The sequence below is a fragment of the Falco cherrug genome, chromosome Z, assembly GCF_023634085.1.
Source record: "Falco cherrug isolate bFalChe1 chromosome Z, bFalChe1.pri, whole genome shotgun sequence".
Taxonomy (NCBI): Eukaryota; Metazoa; Chordata; class Aves; order Falconiformes; family Falconidae; genus Falco; species Falco cherrug.
The window spans coordinates 25,220,838-25,236,130 of record NC_073720.1 but is presented as its reverse complement, the minus strand read 5'-3'; the positions used below and the strand labels follow the sequence as shown (position 1 = coordinate 25,236,130).

Here is a 15,293-nt window from a genome sequence, read left to right as displayed (position 1 = left end):
GTTAAGCGTTGTGAGGTGGTGTTGGTTAAGCCAGTTAGAGAGGCCTGGATGAAGCAGTGGAAAAAGCTGTGCAGGCAGCAATGCTTTACAAATGGGGAGTTATGCAAGAGTCCTGGTAATCCTGTTCTGAGAATCAGTATCCCATTCATTATTACCCTTTTTATCTGCATATGGGATGCATTTACAAAAGCTGACATGGAAAAATACCAGAGCAATTGCAGTTTTCCACAGGATCTTCCCTGATCAGTTTTGGGTTATCTGCTGCCCTCTAATAGCCCTTCTCTGTGTTTTGTACTAGTGGTGCTGCGCTATCTGAAGAGTGATGGGAGGCTGAATTCTGTGATCTTTAGCAACATCCAGCTGGCTGATGGGAAACCCCATGCTGTCATCTTGTGGCTAAGTGGCCTGCAGCAGGGATCGAGCACAATAGAGTTGTATGTGGACTGCCTGCAAGTAGGTGCCATTCAGGACCTGCCAAGAGCATTTTCAGTGCTGTCTCAGAGGTCGGTGGCAGTAGAGTTGCACACTTTCCAGGAGAAGCCACAGGTAAGTGGGAAAACTGGGAGCAGGCTGAGCACTAAGAGGGATCACCAGAGATCCTCTGGATCACTGAATCCAGACCTCAGCCCTCACAGCAGCCAAGCTCTGTACAATGATACTTTAGTAATACTTGAGTATTAACTTGTGAAATAAATGTAAATATAAGTTCCCTATGAGCCAAACAGGTGAAATCTTAGCTTCATTGAACACAGCAGTAGTTACACTATTAATTTTAAACACAATTTCCTGCCTCCCTCGCTTCAGTCTAGATTTTTCTTGGGGAATGAACTTTTTGCAAGGACTTAGCTGATGCATTAAGGGCAGCTCTTCATCAGCTTCTTACAGCTGTTTGCTGTGAGCAACCCTTGACTGTGTGTGTGGCTTTCCTCTTAATGATAAGCCACATGGACTAAAAAGACAAAAGCAGGGGGACACTCATGTGGTATGAGAGTCCAGCCCCTGTCTGTTTGACTACAATAGCTTTTCTTCCTCTGCCTGCCAGCCAGAGGTTGACATGGCTTCCTGTCACCTCTGCATCAGCACCCAGAGCTGCTGCTTCCACAGGCATCTTCTGTCATCATTAATGCAAAATATGCATTAGAAGATCCAGAGGTTATTCTGCATCCATCTTGCCCCCTTGCTTTGTTTCATTGCAGGCTTGAAAATGAGCCTGTTTGTATGGAGAGCCACTAAGGGGCCCACATTCCTGACATGAATGTAAACGTGTTTGAGGGGGGAAAAAAGTCTGCTCTAGATTCAGTTCCACAACAAAAAAATCATTCTTATATGCCACGGATATAAAAATATGTGAAATTCCTGGTATATGAGATCATATGAATCGGAATAATAGAAGTTCAAAATAAAACCAGAACTATGTGAACATATGCAAGGCAAAGAATAGGGATTTTATTACAGTTCACATGGTGATGGGTGGTCCTGAAGGGGACAGTGCAGGAGTCCTGCATGCTTAGGAAATGGACAACCTCTGTAAAAAAATTAATTTACTTTGCCTGATGTTTCACATTTTTTCTATTGTTGTACCAGAATTGCTAGCTCTGTTTTTCTTGTGAGTCCAGGATACGCTAGATGAGCTGAAGCTGGTAACTGGAGGAACACTTGCCCAAGTGGGGAACCTGCAGGATTGTTTTCTTCAACAAATTGAACCTGTTGCTCAGTACACTGGTAAGGCCTGCAGCTGGGAATTACAATTGTTCCTTAGGATACCTATGCAAGGAAGTTAATGTGAAGAAGCTCTATAGACAAGTAATAACAATGGTTTGACTGAATTACAGCCATAATTTCCTGTAAATGTTTTAGAAATAGCTCAGTTTAGAGACAAAACAGTCACTGCTGCTGGTGACAAAGCAATGCGTTGTCCTAGAGAAGAAGGAGCTGTAATGATTAAATGAGGTTTTTTAGCTTGATTTGGAGGACAGAACATTTGTGATCCTGATCTGATTGTGTCAATAATATTTTAAATATCCAAATTGCAGACAGAAGTAGTCCTAAGTGTGATACGCTGCAACAGGCTTTATGAAACTAGGTGGATGGATAGAGTAGCAAGACCTATTCATGTACTTTTCCATGTGGCCAGTATTCATCTTTTGTTGGTCACCAGAGTGTGCCAGAGAGGGGAGGAACAATGTATGAAGACGGACACAGGAGACTGCGGAGCATGTTGGTGCTCAGCTACAAAGCCTGCAGGTTCACATGGAAAAAGCTGTTGCAAAGCACCCACTAGTCCTGCCACAAGTTAGCCAAGGTTTTTGTCATGTGTTGGACTGGAAATCTGCTCCAAAACCAATTTCCTTCCTGCCTGTGCTGAGCATTGTGGGGACTGAGCTGGGAATAAGAAGGAAAGGAAGGAGCTGAGGCTACTGGTTTTCTGCAGGTTCCCCATAGGCTGGGTGAAATTAGCTGTGCTGGGTGGGGGTGCTCTCTAACCTCTTGACACAGCAGACCTGGGCTAGAATGCCCCATCTGTACCCCTTTCCTAGTCCCTTTTGATCTGCCTTTCTTCTGCCTGTGTGAGGGAGACAGATGGGTTCACACCATGCACGACAACCATGGGGAAAAAAACAAGTGAGTTTGAGGTTTGAAATGGGATCCATGAGAAGTTCTCTCTCACACCCTTTCCTGTCCAGCCCCCCCCCCCCCCCCCCCCCCAGCCCTGCAGCATTGCTACTTTTGATTAGAATAGAGTACAAGGTACACAAATTTCATGAGAGCATCCTGGGTACGTTACATGGATGTAGGCATCAGTGGTATCCAGTGACAGCAGTGTGTTTTGTCCTTTAGCTATATAAATCTTCAGTTGCACGTGCTTCTGTTTTCTTGCTCCTTAATATATATACATCTAGGCAAAAAATCAGGGTTTTATCATCAAAGGTCTCTTTTTTTTCCCTGGATCAACAGACATTTGCACATAGAAGGGATGGGTAATTTGGTGTTTGCTCCTGGAAAAAATCAGAGCTCTGTGAGTAGGGTTTCCAGATTGCAGACTTGCAGCTTTCTTATTTGTAACCTTTTGCTCATTAATCAATAATACAAACAGCAGTTACACAGTGAGATATTGTCTCTCCCTGGCTGCCTCTGCTTGTCTGAGACTCAAATTCAGTTGTTTATAACTTTCAAGTGAAATTACTAGCATATTAATAATAATAATAAAAACCCTCACATGAATATATTCAAAGTCTACATAGTCAAATCCACCAAAGGAAAAGGTGCAAATGTTCCAGCAGCAATATTAGCTCAGCTGCCTTGCACTTTGTATATGCTTCACGATACCCTTTTGCAGGAGCAGTATGTCAGATAACCACAATTTTGCCTTCAGCCAGGAAAATCTGGAATGTGAATGCTTAGCTGTATAGAGGTGTAAGACCACTATGTTTTGGTAAAAGCATGTGTTTTCATATTAATTGGAAAAACCCTGGGGAAGTTCATTGGACCTGAGTGATTGTACGTGGCTTTGACTGTGTGCCTTGCTCACTGCTGTGGCAGCAGCATTCCCTCCATGTTCAGTCTGTGCAGCTAAGACACCTAAACAGTGTAGATGAGAATATGATGATGAGACAGTGGAGAGCATGTGTATTTGGATCTTCCTCTATGGGCAGGAAAATACAGTGCAAGTTGCACTGTATTTGGTAGATGAGATTAGTATGCTGCGTGTGATCATCATCACAAAACCATTCAGGTCAGAAGGGATCTTTGGAGGTCATCTACTTCACATAGGGTACCTGAACCTGACATAGTGTTAAAAAACCTGCTGTGTTGCACCAGACCAAAGGTTCTTTTAACCTGGCTGCTGTTGGAGACAGTACACCAATACAGACCCAAGGACAAGATTATAGGAGAGTGGAGTTATAGTGTGGCTTTCCACAATGCTTTCCTGTTCTCCAGCAGTTCATGGTATACAGAGCTCTCGACTCAGAGGTGGAATCTTTGTGTCTTGTACTCAATATATATTTGCTTCCATGAATCTATCCAGTCAGTTTTGAATGTATGATTCAAGACTGTCTCCTGGTGAGAAATTTGTCACATGTTTGAGGAGGTGTCTCCTTCTATTTACCTTGAACCCTCATCTTCATAATTCCATGTGCAACTTGTATGTGGAGCTTCTCTGGGGGAGGATTATAGGCTGACAGGAAACTATTCTCTGGTCAGCCATCATCCATACTTTACTCATGGCTGGATCTCTGGCCAAGTAACCACAATCTCATTGAATGACACTTCAGGAATCTGACTTTGCTGGATGGGGCAAGTGGGGTGCTTGAACCAGTATTGCTCCCAAGAGATCTAGAAGAAGTATCTATGAGGCATTTCACAGTGGCCTGCAATTACACAAGCTAGTGTTTGTGCATTTGCTCTGCCTGAGCCAATTAACTGTGCAACAAAGCTCTAAATCCAGGGTCCTTTACTGGAACATGTTGCCTAGAGAAGCTGTGGATGCCCTATCATTGGAAGTGTTCAAAGTCAGGTTGGGTGAGGCTTTGAGCAACCTGACCTAGCAAAACATGTCCATACCATGGGAAGGGCGTTGGACTAGGTGACCTTTAAAGGTCTCTTCCAAACCAAACCATGCTATGATGCTACACTGAGGTCCTGGGAAGAGAAAGACAGGGTTGCCCCCTGATGTGACCTCAGGCTTACAGAGATTAATCATGTCAAGAGACTTCAGTTCCCTGTTGGATGGTAATTCTTCAGATTTGTCTCTGAATGCAATTATTGCAGTGAAAGCTATTCTGTTACTGAGGTTCTCACTGACTCAGCATATAGAGCTGGGGACTAGCTAAACTGGGAAGTTGCCTCAGTAGGTGGGGAATGCATGAGATCTCATGGTAGGATCAGATAATTGAATAGCTCCAGGCTGTACCTTTTGCTTACCCTGCTCACTCCTGGGAAAAGCCACCCCACAATATACTGTGGACCAACAGCTACCTGAAAGGCCTCTCTGAGTTCTTACCACTGACCATCAGTTATTCTGCTGCAGGTGGGGCCTACTGTAGGACTTGGCTTTAAATGGAAGAGAAAAAAAGAAAAAAAAAAAAACAACTACAGGAAGTCATCTGCTTCTGTTCTGCTGTCTAAATTTGCAAACAGGACATGTAGTTCGTGGCAGTGTAACCTGTTTAGCTCAACAGTCCGCAAAACTTAACTGTATGGAATAGATCTCGCTTTTATTTAGATGCTAGCCATTGAACAGCCTCTAAAATCTTGAGAATTTTTTTGCATATCTCAATCAATAATGCCTAAACCATTCTTTGTTTGAAATGAACAAGCAAATCAAGAATAGACCCTGGCATCTGTCTGGACAGCTTGCATGCCAGGTTCCACTATGGGATTCTGAAATGCCCATGATATTAAGTCCTTCCACCTTCCTACCAAATAAAAATAAGATAAGGTTTGGATTAAAACAGAGCCAGGTTCTCGAACAGGTGGTTCCCGAGTCTTTAAACTGGTTCAGTATTTTGATGAGAAAATCTGAAATTAAGAATACATAGTATGTGAGGAGTAGGACTGTACCTACTAGAATGTTTGGAAACAGTTACACATGCTTTGAAGTACAAAAAAATGACGTAAACATTAAGAAAAGTATTTTTCATACAAGCTTCAATACCCACAAAGGTAACATATGAATAAGCTTCCCTGAAGCCATTGGGCATTGTTAACAGTCTGGTGTGTGGCTGGGGAGGGGGACGACTACACATGACAGCCCTCCCGCTCAGGAGGGATCCCCTTGCTTTCTAAGCTTCTCAGAGAGAAGTGTAGGTGCAGCTAGATCCAATCCTAGTCTCAGGCTCGGTCAGTGGTTTTGAGTCTAAAGGATTGTGTGTACAGCCACTCACCAGAATGTCACACTTGCCTGTCAGAGCCCCGTTTAAGGACTTGCACTGGAACAGTTTTGCAAAGCTGAAAGAACAGGTGATTTATTAAGGCGACAGATATAACAAGCTAGGAATTGCTGTTGATAAGTTCACTTGCTGCAAAAATTGAGCTTAAGGGTAGAGCACTGTTGATAGTAATGCTGTCCCGAGTAACACCCGCCGTGGTCGGAGGCGCAATGCTTACCAGCGAGGCATGCCTGCTTGGGGAGGAGAGAGATCTGGGCCCGTCAACCCACACCGAAGTTAGAGTTCTTGCCCTCAGGAGGGAAGAAGAAGCTTCTGAAATGCCAGATTTTATCATCTTGGTGAGGTGGGACTAAAGTCAGTTGTTGTGTGCTGATTGGCCCTTAACCAGGTGCCAGGACGCTCCTTGCAGAGCGGGGAGGGTTCGGGGTTCGGTGCAGGCGCAGACTGACGGTTACAGACACGCGGAATCTTCTAGCCCTCACAGAAGCAACGCCATGCTGAGAGGCCTCCGCCTCACCCTGGGCGTCAGTCTGTTGGTTTGCTTGTTGGGCTGCATCCGTCATCTGTTCTGCAAGGTAAATGTGCTGCTGGAGTCAAACTGCCAGCTTCCTGGCTCCACTTGGAGCTGGATACGGTTCTTCGGTTCTTCGTCTGTAGGTCAGGAACTGGGGCTGTGGGGGCGTGGAGAGCACTCTGCCACGTTCCACCCTGTGGCTTTAGTCACAACTCTCCAAGAGGAATATCACGTAATTTGTATATAGATGGGTTGAGGGGCTTGTCTCTCTCTTCCTTGTTTTCATCTTCTCCCATTAAAGGGGTATAATTGGTAAGTTGCATCTTCTTTGTGTTACAAGCTTTCATAATAGTTGATTTTATGGAAGATACTGCTACGCTTATGATAATTATAATCACAATAAACATCAAAGCATGTTGAATTAACCTTTGGATCCAAACAGTAACACCAAGTCAAAACAAACTAAACAGTTGTGAAAGCTAGCTATTCTTAATTGATTCTCAGAGCTCATGGGTGTCTTGTGCCACCTGTTGCATCTTCTGTAGTTGGATGTTGAGGTCCTGTTAAACATTAGGGATATGGGTGCAGTGATCAGTACTGGAGAGACGTAGGTAGCCACAAGGTCCATTTTGATGTAACAACACTAAGTCCAGTGCAGTGTGATTCTGAAGAGCCATTTGTGACGTAGCTTGTAGGTGATTGTTGAGCACCTGTAAACTGGCTTTGGAAGCATTAGGTAGCCTTTCTTCTGGATAGGCTAACTTACTCATCCATAGTTGCATCTGCATGGTAACTGACCCAAATCCTCATAAACCTTCCATCCCCCAGGTCATGCGGGTGGCTGATCCTGTGTCCTGCCACCCCTCTACATCTCCCTCCCACACTCCCCCAGTTCTGTTCTCACCCGTTTCATGCAAGCCACCCAGTGGGGTTGGATGGGAGTCCTTTTCCACCTTGGGCACAGTGTTGGGAGGCCCAAGGTACACTGCAGTTCAGGTGACCTAGCCCACAAAGAGGTGTACATATTCCCATCATTACAGACCCAGATCAAACCAGCTGGAGCACCATCAGAGGCAACGTGGCAATCATTGCAAGTGCAAAGTCTGCACTTACTGACTTACATGTTATACTGTGATTGCAGCACAGACAGTCCATTTTTAGGGGGGTGTAAACCAGCCAATAGTATTTGACCCAATCATATTGTTTCCAGTTGGAACAATTTATCACGTTTTAGCAAGACCACAGTGCTGGCTTGTTTGATACTGAGGCAAAAGATAATCCCAGGTCAAATGGTGTAAAACTCGGAGGGCCATTCTCATCAAACCTGAACCAGGCACAGTTATTGTTACAGCCATTTGTTTTTGGACAGTCTTGTGCTTTATTCCACTGTATACACCACAATGTAGTTATGAATTGATTATATTCCAGGCTGTCAGTTACTCATCCCCATGGTCACAAATCTGTTTTTCCCCATATGATCTGATGACAGGTGAAAATTACATTTTCCTCTTCATAACATGTACACTTTGTGCTGCTGATGGTGGAAAAACTAAATGGCTGACTGAACCACACAGCAAAGCAACTCGCTTTCTTTCTGGGGAATAAGGTTTCACATTTGGAGGGTATCCATTGTATTCCACTGTCTTGGCAAGCTCCCCACCCTGTCTGTGGGAAGAGTACCCATGGCAAGGGGGTCTTCCACAGATTTAGGCAGAGACACATAAGCAGTAATACTAGATTCACTGAGGGCAAGTGCAGATCCCTTTTTCAAGGCTAGGACTAAGTTATCATCCAAAACACAGGTGACTTGGACAGACAATCTGCCTATTTTCACTCCAGGTATCTTTGATCCCAGTGGAGTATTATCCATGAGCATATTAACCCAAAGCCTATCTTCCCAGCACCACTTACAAATGTCATGTTCGCCAACCCTAATTACATCCTTCACCTCAAAGCCTACACCTTTGTTTATAATTCAAAGTTATCCTACCCAAACCCAGTCGTTTTATATACAAATACCAAACACACCACACATGTACATACTAAACTTATACAAATCCTCCTGAAACTACTCACACATAATAATAGGACTATTGGTTGTTAAATGACAACTGACATTTCAAATTAGTAATACAAACACATGTGTTTCAACTCAACACCTTAATATACACACAAGATATTTCAACTTATTATCTCAAACAATATCACAGGTTTGTTAGCTGTATCCATATTAAAATTTTGGTTTCCAGATAAGTATGAGGATTAAAACCAGAAATACCCAACAAATAAAAATAAGCAGTCCTTGGGGGCACTCTAGATTGTTATAGAGGAGTCTTTGACTCCAGGTGCAATTGCCTGGCATTTGGAGTACCTGTGGACACAAAAAGGGAAAAAGATACTTCGTCATTATTTGACCAGCAAATGTTAGGTTAAAAGGTGGGTACTGTCCAGCTGGTACTGATTTGATGGAGTTTTCCAGAGCTATCTTTTGCTTCCCAAGCGTAAAGGTTCTTTGGTTAGGACCATTGCCACTATTCCAGTCTGAGGCATTTTAACGAGGATGGACAGGAGAACTATAGAGGGAGCGCACCTGAGTGATAATACCTCTTTTTTTCTAGGTGTGTTACCACTCCATCTAGGCCTGAATGTGCAGCTGCTGACAAAATAGCTGTTGAGTTTGCAATGTTTGGTACCACAGCTGTTAGCAGGGCTGTATCAGCATTCAGGCACTGATAATCAATTGTTGAAGGCCACCTGCCACCTCTGGTCCGGTTTCCGAACCGGCCAGGCAGGTGAGTTATATGGGGAGTGGGTTCTGGAGATAATCTGTTGTTTCTCCAAATCACCTATGACTTCAGAAACTCCCATTTCATGCTGCAGCAGATATTGTGGTACGTTAGTGATTTCTGAGTTAGGGAGTGCAGGGGCTGTGTGCAGCAGCACATCCACTGCAGCCTCCCGGTTTCTGCCGGGGTTGGGATCAATGTTTAAGCCACACGCTGCCATTCAGCAGGCACCAGGTTCACCTGTTAAAAACATTGAACTCTAAAATACTTTCATGATGATTTTAATTGCAGAGCAAGTAGTCGACCTGCGCTTTTAGCTCAGGAGACATACATTGACTTTGTCAGTTTGACACACACAACACTCACCCAGTTCATACTGGTAATCTTTAATCTTTGCCATCCAGATCACATGCCCAGCTTCTTGGCATCTTGTGTTAGAGTTGAAATTTGTGCTCCAGTGCCTGTTAAAAACTTCACCAATTATCTCTGAGGATAGACTGGAATTAAAATGTATGGGCCATCATCACTTACTCACTAATAAGCTTCCCCTTTCCAGACAGGCAAGCCCAATTGCCTTCAGGACATTACTCATTTTTTTTCACTTCATGTCCTGCAGTTCCCCCCTGAGGGGAAGGAAAGAGTTGTCTTCCTTTCTGGGGACTGGTGCTGAAGGAGTTAAAAAAAGGTCCTTCCTTTCACTGTTATCTCATTTCTGGAATGTTTCAACCAGACTCAAAACAATGCCAGTAGGCTGACCTTGAATCATAGCTCTGGGAATGCCTGGGGCTAATGTATTCTTCCACAATTCATTTCTCTGTTCTTGAGATTCTGTTTGAAGGGTTTTTAATTTGTTTACCTTTGATCTAGTTTCTGTCCCCTTTTTCAAGGGTCTTATTTTGTGATCTCCTCCCCAGGGCTTCAGGTTTGGTTTTCAGCTGCTGCACTGTCCCAGCTCATTTCACAACTGCAGGTAACAATGCCATGCATTAACTCCGCACACATAGGGAGTTGCTTAAGAGCATTATTGCCCTGGCTTTTGTTATATTTGGTATCTCCTTTAATGTTGTCCTGTTTTGCAACTCGGTTGCATTTAAGAATTGTTGGGGCTGCTCTACTCAGTAGTTTTAACATTGCAAAATCTGTTAAATCAATTAAATTCTGTTGTGGGGCTGAGGGCATGAGTCTACTAGGAATTGATTTATTTCCTGCAGAGCAACCTCCCCCTGCTGAATCAGTTCTCTGGCTTAGGCTTAGTGGTGTGGACCTGGAGGTCCCGGGGTTTCCTGGTGGTCTGGCCAACCCGGCATATTTGGTGCCTGTATTTCCTTAACTTGTGCATAAACTCGCTCCAGGTGGGTATATGGATTTGCTTCTGTGGGGGCTGTGCAGCAGCTGCAGCAGCATTCTTAACACAAGTGGTGTGTATAAGGTCCTGAGCTCTGGCTACATAGGTTTTCAAGCTACCCGAGAGGCCTTGAATAAGGGGAGTTAGTTTTGTTGGATCAATAGGAGCTAGCATTGGGGATTTCAGTAACAAGTTTCTCTCATACATTGCTTGTAGGCAGGCTGCTTTTTTCACAGATGCGGCCAAATCAGAAAACCTCGAGGTTCTGATAACAAAAGGCTCACCTCGTTTTTGCGAGTCTATACCACCGGCCCAATGGGCAGCCCGTGCAGTTAATGAATAGTTGTGGTCACCTGATGTGATGGTTAGAAATACTCCAGGGCCCCAGTAGCCTCTTGCTTCTTCCTCGCTTAGTAAGATTAGGTCACCCCCTGTAAGAGAGACTCGCCACACATATTCCACCACGGATTCATCTGGACGCCTGGAATACTTTTTCTGTAACTTTGTCAATTCGGCAGGAGACTGTGAGATGATACCTACAGTAGCACGGACATTGTTATATCTCTCATTTGTGGTTTTGGTCAATGGTTCTATAGCCACAGGTTCTGGGGTAGGATCATAATTAGAGCCTGCCAGCAGTTCATCATTATCATTATCACACCAGATGTTTCCATCCCATGTTTTGGGATCTGCACACTGTATTAATTTGCGGATTTGCTTAGCCGAGACTGAGGACGGCATTTGATTTAGTAAGAGTATTAACTTTTTGTGTAGTTGTTTTTCTCGTCTCTCGGCTGATGCTAACAGCATTTTAAGTTCCCTATTTTCAGTTATTAAGTTTTGGTTTTCTCTTATGAGCTTATGTACTCGTGCCTGGTATCTTTGGACGCATTCCTTTTCCACTTGGGATGATGCACTCGTATGTTTTTGCAGCAGTTTATCCATGGCAAACCTGCCTGAGATGCCAATTTTCTGTTGTGCTAACAGTCTGATGAGTGGCTGAGGGGTGAGGTGGGACACAGCCCTCCCGCTGAGTCACAAGGCTCAGGAGGGATCCCCTTGCTTTCTAAGCTTCTCAGAGAGGAGTGTAGGTGCAGCTAGATCCAATCCTAGTCTCAGACTCGGTCAGTGGTTTTGAGTCTAAAGGATTGTGTGTACAGCCACTCACCAGAATGTCACACTTGCCTGTCAGAGCCCCGTTTAAGGACTTGCACTGGAACAGTTTTGCAAAGCTGAAAGAACAGGTGATTTATTAAGGCGACAGATATAACAAGCTAGGAATTGCTGTTGATAAGTTCACTTGCTGCAAAAATTGAGCTTAAGGGTAGAGCACTGTTGATAGTAATGCTGTCCCGAGTAACACCCGCCGTGGTCGGAGGCGCAATGCTTACCAGCGAGGCATGCCTGCTTGGGGAGGAGAGAGATCTGGGCCCGTCAACCCACACCGAAGTTAGAGTTCTTGCCCTCAGGAGGGAAGAAGAAGCTTCTGAAATGCCAGATTTTATCATCTTGGTGAGGTGGGACTAAAGTCAGTTGTTGTGTGCTGATTGGCCCTTAACCAGGTGCCAGGACGCTCCTTGCAGAGCGGGGAGGGTTCGGGGTTCGGTGCAGGCGCAGACTGACGGTTACAGACACGCGGAATCTTCTAGCCCTCACAGAAGCAACGCCATGCTGAGAGGCCTCCGCCTCACCCTGGGCGTCAGTCTGTTGGTTTGCTTGTTGGGCTGCATCCGTCATCTGTTCTGCAAGGTAAATGTGCTGCTGGAGTCAAACTGCCAGCTTCCTGGCTCCACTTGGAGCTGGATACGGTTCTTCGGTTCTTCGTCTGTAGGTCAGGAACTGGGGCTGTGGGGGTGGAGGGGGCGTGGGGGGTGGGGGAGTGGGGGTGGAGGGGGTGGTGTGGGGGTGGTGTGGGGGTGGAGGGGATGGGGGTGTGGGGGGGAGGGCGTGGGGGTGTTGGAGCACACCACCAGAGGCATAATATCAAAATATTGTGCCTGCTTAGAACATAAAAGAGCATATATTTGTGAAATTTGTTTTGACATACAGACTTAGAGAAGTAAACAAATAGCTGTTCAAGATTCCTACAAACTCAGAAGTGAGCTACAAACAACTACAAGATACTGTGCTTAATGTGCTCTTTGCTTCTCTTGTCACTGGCTCAAAAGTAATGTTTCATCTAACAGATAAGATTCTCATGTGAATATCCTGAGTTGGTTCTGGTCCTTCCCTATGGCTTAATACAGATGTATTTTTCAGTCTTGTCTAAGAGGTCTTTAATTTGTTTCTTGATATTGACAGTTGGCTTTGGTGTGCATTCATACTTTGTTGAGTAGCTGTTTTGTGAGTCCATACAAACTCTGCACCCCCAAGAAGCAAATGTAGCCATGAAACTTGTGTACAGTGTGATGAGCTGCTTTTTGGAAGAAAAGCCATATTACTGTCTCAGGTATTAAAAGTGCTGTTTTTATCAGAGTAGGCACTCTTGATGCATGGTTGGAGCTGCACAGTGAGTTTGCTCAGAAAGCTGAGTAACTTCACTTTTGAAAGTATGCAGGAGTTGGTTGTGGTGACATGGAATACACTTACGGAGGGTGACTTGCCATTTTACGCAGAGATACTTCATGCCGCTGCCTTGTCTTCCTGCCCCAAACGGGTTTTCACAAAAACCCAGACCTGAAATCCTAAGGTTTCACTTAGGGCTGCTGGTCTCAGGCCTGGGGGGGACCCATGACTCTGGCAGCATTAGTTGCTGGTGTTGTTAGGTCTTACTAGAGAGCCTTGACACTGAAATAATGGTAGAAAAATCACAGACTGCTTTTCACTCTGTGGAGAGGTTTCTGCTTTGCCTGTTTCTGTGGTATACAGTGAAGTTTAGTCCAGAAAAGCCCTGAGTTCATTCAAAACACTATAAAAAAATGTAGACACTGTGTTTGCTTTAAGGATTCCTGCAGGGATTAAGTAACTATAATGTCTGTCCTCCTTCTCATGGTGTTTCTATCTTGTATCTCAGAAATTATCATGGCAAATGGAGAGTTAAGTGCACTGACTGTGCAGTCTTTTTCATTGCTGTTTCCCTGCAGGTGATTTTAATAGGCAGCTGATGGGTCAGATGATGCAGATGAACCAAATACTGGGAGATGTGAAAGACCTTCTCAGACAACAGGTATTGTATAAAGGCTTCAGTGTGAAACATCCCAAGCTTGCCAGTTTTGATAGAGTCAGGGCAGAGTTCACATAAGCAATAAACTCCTGTGTAAAGTTTGTTGCCTCAGAGCCACAACACAGTGGAAAAGAAATAACCATATGGGTACTGGTACCTTGTGCTCATTGTGGAGGACCACTAAATGTGGGAGTGCAGGGGCCTTATTCAGACCCAGAAAATCTAGTGTCTTTAAGTGGAAAGGAACCAGAGTAGCTGTCCTAACACACTGTTAGTTAGAGGTCAGTCTGTTGCACAGGACTGAAATTGCATTTGTTCTACCTGCTGGTGGGTGTCAGAACTGGAATTGCTGGTAGCACATGCTGTTAGTTAAGCATGTCATTTTTCAAGTCCCTGTTGATGAAGGCTGAAGTGAAGTACAACCGTTATTGCTATCCTTAATTTTATGGAGTACGAGGAACATCTTATTTCAAGAGAGAGTACGTATGTCGCACGGTTTGAGTGGCATCCTGGGGAAAATGATAATGGTTCTTCTGGCAGCCAGGTGCAAACTGGAGCTGCCTATATCCAAATAATGTTTATTTTCTATATCCTTAAGGTCAAAGAAACAACATTTCTGAGAAATACCATAGCTGAGTGCCAAGCATGTGGTAAGTGTTCCTGTTATCGCTTGTAAAAGCCAACTAGATCAGATGTAGTGTCATTTTAAAACTAGTATTGATTGCATCAGCTGTATGTGGTTTCTAAGAAGTACTTTTTAAAAAACACCATGTCCAAAGTTCTAGATGTACGAGACACAAATTTAAAATAGATTTTTATTAGAGAAAAAGCTTTCCGTTTCCATAGACCTGACAATCACCTACTGGGAAATAAAACCCCCACTAAACTAAGCAGTACCACTCACCCTGTACTGCCAGTTCTCAGTCTGCCACAAAGCTGTGCCACATGTTCCTGGGGAGGGAGATGTTGCCTGCCAGGTATCTCATGAGCAATCTTAGTAGAAGGACAAGGGAGGAATCATGTTCTGCTCTAGCTGGTGTTGTCACTCTGAGGAAGATCCTGTGCAGTCCACCTGAAATTCATCCGATTCTGAGTATGCAGTCACTGGTTAACAGCACTAAGACCCAATAGGTGGTCTCCAGCTTTTCGCTAAATGGAAGAAATAAGTGCTTCCCCAAATGCCACTGTATGGTCCTCCAACTTAATTGATGATCAGGACATACATGCATTCAGTATAAACAAAAGCCACAAAACCAACTCCTTTACTGGGTGGGATGAAAGGCCTTAAACTCAATGGGTCTTTTAGTTGATTTCTTCTCCCAGTCTGTCAGTCTCATCAGGACTCAAGCTGAGCTCAAGCCAGGTTAACCTTCATGTGTAAGTGCTGAAGAAATGTCTTTAAATCCTGCATGCATCATTACTGAGGTTCATCACCAAAACCTTGCTTTTCCCCAGGGCTGGTCTCTGTGCACCTAAGTCGGTGTAGCTGCATGTCCTGCTGTGTGTTCATGGCCTGCCCACTGCTGCTTTTTATTCCTCATACCTGTAGACTATCGGATGGCCTCTTGCGAAACCATGGCAGTGTTTTTCTTAT

General features: G+C 44.4%; 1 protein-coding gene and 1 long non-coding RNA gene across 2 annotated transcripts in view; one reads left to right on the top strand and one right to left on the bottom strand.

The window, feature by feature from the left end:
* The window catches only part of LOC129734720 (uncharacterized), a 121,443-nt gene that overhangs the window by 23,481 nt on the left and 82,669 nt on the right, over positions 1-15,293 (bottom strand). The window lies entirely within an intron of this gene.
* THBS4 (thrombospondin 4) overlaps positions 1-15,293 on the top strand; it is a 45,632-nt gene that overhangs the window by 7,857 nt on the left and 22,482 nt on the right. Inside the window, exons 3-6 of the mRNA XM_055699179.1 lie at positions 299-546; positions 1,617-1,722; positions 13,620-13,702; positions 14,298-14,349. Of these exons, the coding sequence (XP_055555154.1) occupies positions 299-546; positions 1,617-1,722; positions 13,620-13,702; positions 14,298-14,349 (489 nt within the window). The remainder of the gene's footprint in view (positions 1-298; positions 547-1,616; positions 1,723-13,619; positions 13,703-14,297; positions 14,350-15,293) is intronic.